Below are 6,377 nucleotides of genomic sequence, written 5' to 3'. Positions count from 1 at the left end.
GGACATGCGTGATGTTACTTTGTATGAAGAGAGGTAATGCAACACAGGCGATGAGACATCACAATGTGGCGTGCCTCCATATGTCATACAAATAAAGGCAGGAATACAGATTTAAGTAGCTAGCACATTTTATTCCAGCTACTGATACGTACCAGTAACTGGCAACTGTGAACGTAATTGCATGCCAGTACCTAGTACGATGAATTGAGGCAGGGGTAGTAGAAATGTAACTGGCATGTGTGAACGCATTGTACTAGTAGCTGGCACGTTGCTGTTCTAGATGTTAGTTACTACGACAGTTTACTGGTGTATTTCTGGTTTGAAGAGATACGAAATGAAAAAAATGTCTCATTGACAATAGCGAATTTATTGGAAATCAATTTCAACGATATTTACTAGAATAGACGATGTTTAATAATATAGACGAGAATATTCTTTGTGTCCGTCAGGTTCTACCTCTATATACGTTCTCAGAAAGTGACGTAAAGGATTTACCCCTTCAACCGGACGCTTCCCCGCTCCGACTATTGTTCGCTCCTAGACGGACGTAATTCCTCTTGAAACGCGATTCGACGCTGCTTGCTGTTTTACTTTTTTATCCGCTCAGTATCTATAATGGAATCTATGTAAATTTAATCTCTATATTTTACTTTTTTTTTGTAAAAACTTTGTAACAAAACGAATCTATCACGTTATTTACGTCAGCAGTTATTATTGATTTGACAAACATTATTATTGTTGATGTAGTCATAATTTTCTGAGACTTTTCAATTATAATATTGTAATATAATCGTCATCAATTTTCCCTTGCCCCAACGTAGGGTAGACAGTATGTGCTGCCCTTCCATACATTTCTATCAGCCGTCACATCTGAATTCACTCTCTTTTAAGTTTATCTTCGCACACAATACTTTATAGCATTGTATATTCTGAGTAGAATATTCTTAAATATTCAATGTTTTGTCTACAAAGATTTTCCAACGACTTTTCGAACAGTATCACGTAGTATGTCACGGGATATCAATAAATTCGTAACATAAGGAAAACATGGCGCGCCACGAAACTGTCGGGAAATATAAGGGCACGGGGTGAAGGACGCCACAGTTTAGTGGAAAACTCTCGATCGATACGCTGGAAACTACCATCCAAACGATTGTAGACTCTACTGTAAAGACTTATGTTATCTTTTTCGTTGTTTGGAGACATTTATCCTGACCTACCGACGCCTCTGAACTACCAAGTTGGAGCATTGACTACGTAGAATATTGCCTGTGAATCAGACAGTACGTAATTATTAAGGCATCGAATAACAGAGTGTGGTTAAATTTTAGTCAGAATTTCAGTATATTTGTTAATTATTTCAAGTTATATCTACGCAACTTACCTGCAGATAATTTTCCCTTTGGTAAAATATACAAAGGTGTCGAACTTGAACCACTTCAGTTTTATAGTTGTAGTAACTACAATTGCTGCAAACATTTGTTTGTTTGTCTTTAAATGATTCCTTAAAGCACTACTTATGTATTTAAAAAGGAAATTAAGGCGACTATTCAAATGGGTAAAGGAACTTGGTCAAGTAGAGTACTTGATTTTCTTGTCCGAGGCCTCGACCCATTTAGTTAGCTTCTAGGCACAGTTTACCGATTTGATTCATAACGCAACAAAGCAAAACGCCACGTGCATTGTACTGCACGCTCAGATCGTTGAGGTGAAATTGCTTTTGTGCAATTTCGTGCATTTCATAATCTACACTAGCGCCATTATGTTTTTATGCGGTCATTGGCAAAAATTGAGTCCAATGTTTTCCTGTGTCCACATACCGAACAGTGATGCAAGGTATTTTAAACCTTATTAGTTACTCGTAGAGTTGAATTCGATTCGTACGGTAGTTAAGTAAACAAAGCGTTAGCGGCGTCCAACGCGCTCGGTCGTAAACAAGGCGCTCGAGTTATTGATTCGCCGGTCGTCGTCGCCGGTGCATGCGTGGATGACTATGCATTTTTATTGCTTTTTTATTTTGTGCCAGTGTTTACATTAAAACAGAATGTTTTTTAATTGTACAGGTAGCATAGACAAAGCATTCGTTGCAGAGTTTTGCCAATATTGTTGGTTTGATTTTGTTATTTCAGTATGAGCGGAATTTCACGGGTAATTCCGTACATCTTATACATATATTTGTATTGTGCGTGTCGCGTGTATAATTGGATACACGCGCAACCTTTGTTTACTTATCCGCGTGGCGCACTAAGTCGGGAAATCCAGCCGATTGTAATAAATACATCTTATTATCTTACTAATATTATAAATGCGAAAATTTACTTGGATGGATGTTTGTTAGAGTTTGTAACTTAAACTGGTGAATGGATCTCGATAAAATTTGGCATAAACATAAAGGATAGTCTAAAGGAACACATACTTTGTTTTTAATTCCACGCGGACGGAGTCGAGGGCAATAGCTAGTATTCATTATAATTGTTGGTAAGAGCATATTCTTCACATACTCTTTGTCAGGCGATGGTCTATTTTTAATTTTAGCCATAGAGTCAACAAACTGAAATTGTCACCTGTTGGGAATAATTGCGAATCTTTAGCGTTAAAATAATATAACGTATCGATAAGATTTTTGTATCTAAGAGAATATTGCTGGCAAGCATGACTCAGGCCTTATTTTCAAAACATATCATTAAATTTATTACGGACTTTTACCTTCAATTTTACTTATCTTTATTGATAGCAACATTGTATTGCGGCAAATATATTAATCGCGATGTAAATAATTTAACAGCGTACATTGCGCCCTTTCGAATAACAAGGTAAAGTGGGGTAAACCGTACAACGCTCATTACGACTTAACGCGTTGAGGGTTCGTAGAGACCCTGCCAACGAAGTTTTTAAATTTTAATATCTCCAGTCAACCTGATACACGCGAACTTGCGGCCATTTGATAATAAACCATAATACCTTTGTGCATGATATATAATACCATTCTTTTGTAAGTACTGTCACACTTGTTATTGTTTACTCGAATATCGTTATAAAACCACCTTGTTTATATAATGTCGTAGTCAGTTGTTTTTTTAGTACAACGGTCACGAAGTTTTGGAGTCCAACTTAGTCGAAAGAACGGCGCGATGCGATCTCTACTAATATTATAAAGAGGAAAGATTTGCATGTTTGGATTTTTGAATGGGTTAAAATACCAATAACATAAACACTACTGGGTCGAATTCAAAAATTCTTTCACCATAAAATGCTACGTTATCCGTAACATGGCTATGTATTTTTATTATTTTTTTAATTTCACGCGGGCGAAGTCGCGAGCAACACCAAGTAATGTGATAATAACGATCGATAGTTGAAGTTAACATAATGACGTCATGCATAATTACAATCAGCGACAAACACGCCAACGTCCGCGCAAATACCGGGAATTATGGAAAAGTGTCCGCCGACTCGCAACCCTGTGGTTACTAGATCGATAGATACGGGATTCAGTAGAAATGACTTGCGTTGCATTGCGCACCCCTATAGTTTTAGTTAAATAAATTGCTTTAAAGCACCTTATTGCTGGTGTCTACGAAGTGATGGATGTTTTTCCATTTAGTGTACCTGAACCACCTAATCATTTTATAAGACCATCATTATATTCCGCCCCTTATCCTACTACTGTAAGGTCGGCACGAGAGGACTTCGTCCTCCACGTAAGTATTTTCCGTCATCTCAGTCTTCACTCTCTTGATCATGTCACCTTTCACAAGCCTTTCTTTGAAATCTATCCTGTCTAAGTCTACCTCTAACTAACTAAAGTTCGTCTAGTTACATGGGACTCATCCCTCCGTGCCCATACTATGCTAACCTTTTACTCCTTAATTTCCCTACCAATGGGGTTAATCTTAAATTTCCCCTTATATCCTTAAGATATTTTAATTACATTAATTTCCTTGGTCTTGTACAAAGTCGAAGAAATTAATTTGCCACCCACGGGATAGCAACCATAAGAGCTAAAGTTTAACAGTTATGCTTTGATGTTTTGACGTAATTGTTTGTGAGCATCAAATGATATTTTACCGAATTGGATAGGAAATAAATGTCCTCGTATACTAAAGCGGTTTGATTGGCTGCTGCTTGATTGTTATTTGACCTGTGGCGCTTTGATGTTAACTAATGATTGAGCCGATTGGACACATTAGTTCATCTCAATGTGTAACTTGTACGTTATTTATGTTGCTTGTGTACTAATTATGTTATTATTTACTACTTGCTAAGATTACACAATTGTAAACATTAGTTTGTTACCCTTGAGTACATTCTAATTGATAGTCGACTGAAAATATGACGATGCAAGAAGAAAGATTTGTATATGGTACTGGCTGTTGCTCGCGACTTTGTACCCGTGAAATTAAAAAAATAAAAAAAGATATGGCCTATGTTACAGGTAAATTACCTTTCTAACGGTAAATTTTCTTTCTGAAATTAGCAAAGTAGTTTTTGAGTATTCCAATACGTACAAAAATAAAAATCTTTCCTCTTTATAATATTAGTATAGATAAAGATTGCTGTGTAATTTTTTAGTGAATATAAAAGAGATTGTTATATCATCGAAATATTTACGACATAAGGAGTCACGTTAGTAAGCAATATTGTGTATAATTTCAGATGCACTCTCCGTTTCCCCTCGACGAATATACGCCTGGAGTTCCAGTCGCTGGTAGAGGAGAGCGGCGGCGGTGCAGGCGGCTCGGGCGCTCCGCTGCCGCCGCTGCGCATCACCATACCAGTGGACAATGACGCCCGTAGCCCTGCGCCCTCGCCCACAGGTAATACACTGTTAGTTGTAGCCTTGACAGCGAAGCTTAAATCTATCCATACATTTTTAATGCCGTTTATAGAATTACTTTTTTAACAATCTTGCTTTATGCTTGCGCAATAGCAATGTTATAATAAACTCATTCTAAAAGTACTTTATTTAATTGAGACGATATGTCAATATTGTGAGGCAATTGTCGAGTGACCCAGTTTGTTTGTGCGGTAAATCAATGGCTAGCGTGTACTCGCCTGATGTCGCGCCGTTTCTTAGTAATGCTTTCACACGATGACTGAACGGTGATGGAGAGCAGTAGGACAGTGCAGTACTGACATTCTGTGAATGCACATACCGAGGTAGTAAAGAATGTAGGCGTCGAGTGTTACTGCTCTGTGTAATTGTGCTGTCGTCGTGTGAAATCGTAACTAGACATTGCGCACGACACGACACGACACTTTTTGCGCATTGGCCGATCACATGAAGGCTTTTTTTACCATCCTGTTTAGGAATTGGGTGAAGGCAAATGCATCGTTCATTGTATGTGTATTTTATTATTTCCACTGACATATTGTTTATTGAACACGTGGTACATTTAAAGGTAGTTTCAATAGATTGTGATTTAATTGTTGCTCTTGTGCTAAAAGTTACAGTTTTGCTGAATACAGTTTCTTACCTTTCTTCTCTTGTAAAAGAACCTCTTTAATAAAAATTAAAATTGCTAGCGAAATATACATTATATTGTTTTATATTAAATCTTTGTTATTAGTTTCACAAAAGAGGTTATAAAGATTGTCTTTACGTAAAATAAATCGAGACTTAATTTATTTTAGTCGGCTAGTAGCAAAATATGTAAATCTTGCCTATTTTAAACATATTGGCCTTGATCTTCTTGCTGGCTCTATTTATGAGATAACCAATCAAATATAAACAGATAGATGTTCGTAACACGAACCTTACTGGGTAATCATGCATGAAACTTGACAACTGTGAATTGTCTTCAACTTGTGAATCTTGATCAAGTGAATGGCAGGTCATCAATGACTAATCCAGAATAACTAAGACCAGCATAACGGTTATTGATGATACATTCTAACGAAAAATCTGAAATATATAACTTCGTATCATGTAAATGCGCATCATTAAGTGTATTAAAGCTCGTATTCAACGTGTATTTGTTGTGTTACAGGCACGATCAGTGCGGCTAATAGCTGCCCGACGTCGCCACGAGGCGCGGGTGGATCAGGTCGCCGGCATGCCGATCTCGGCTTGGTAGCGCAGTACGCCGCACTCGCTGACCATCAACGACCAACCTCTAATGGCAACGCGGTTAGTACAACACTAATTGCAGTCAGGTGACCAACGTGACAAGTGGTTAAGTGTAGATTTAACATGACATACTGTTACAGGCGTCATCGACGACCTCTGAATCGGGTTACGGGTCGCGCGATGGTCGTGAAGGCCGGGAAGGTCGGGAAGGCCGCGAGGGTCGGGAGGCGCGCGAAGGCCGCGAAGGTCGCGACGACGCAAAGCCGCCGTACAGCTACGCGCAGCTGATCGTGCAGGCCGTCGCCTC

The 6,377-nt window shown here is 38.4% G+C and overlaps 1 protein-coding gene across 1 annotated transcript in view; it reads left to right on the top strand.

The window, feature by feature from the left end:
• Positions 1–6,377, top strand: part of LOC106106904 (forkhead box protein K1-like) — a 37,635-nt gene that overhangs the window by 24,485 nt on the left and 6,773 nt on the right. The window contains exons 2-4 of the mRNA XM_013287562.1: positions 4,657–4,817; positions 5,991–6,130; positions 6,211–6,369. Coding sequence (XP_013143016.1) covers positions 4,657–4,817; positions 5,991–6,130; positions 6,211–6,369 — 460 coding nt within the window. The remainder of the gene's footprint in view (positions 1–4,656; positions 4,818–5,990; positions 6,131–6,210; positions 6,370–6,377) is intronic.

This window comes from Papilio polytes, unplaced genomic scaffold (assembly GCF_000836215.1).
Source record: "Papilio polytes unplaced genomic scaffold, Ppol_1.0 DF822067.1, whole genome shotgun sequence".
Classification (NCBI taxonomy): domain Eukaryota; kingdom Metazoa; phylum Arthropoda; class Insecta; order Lepidoptera; family Papilionidae; genus Papilio; species Papilio polytes.
This window is presented reverse-complemented; position numbering and strand designations above follow the sequence as displayed.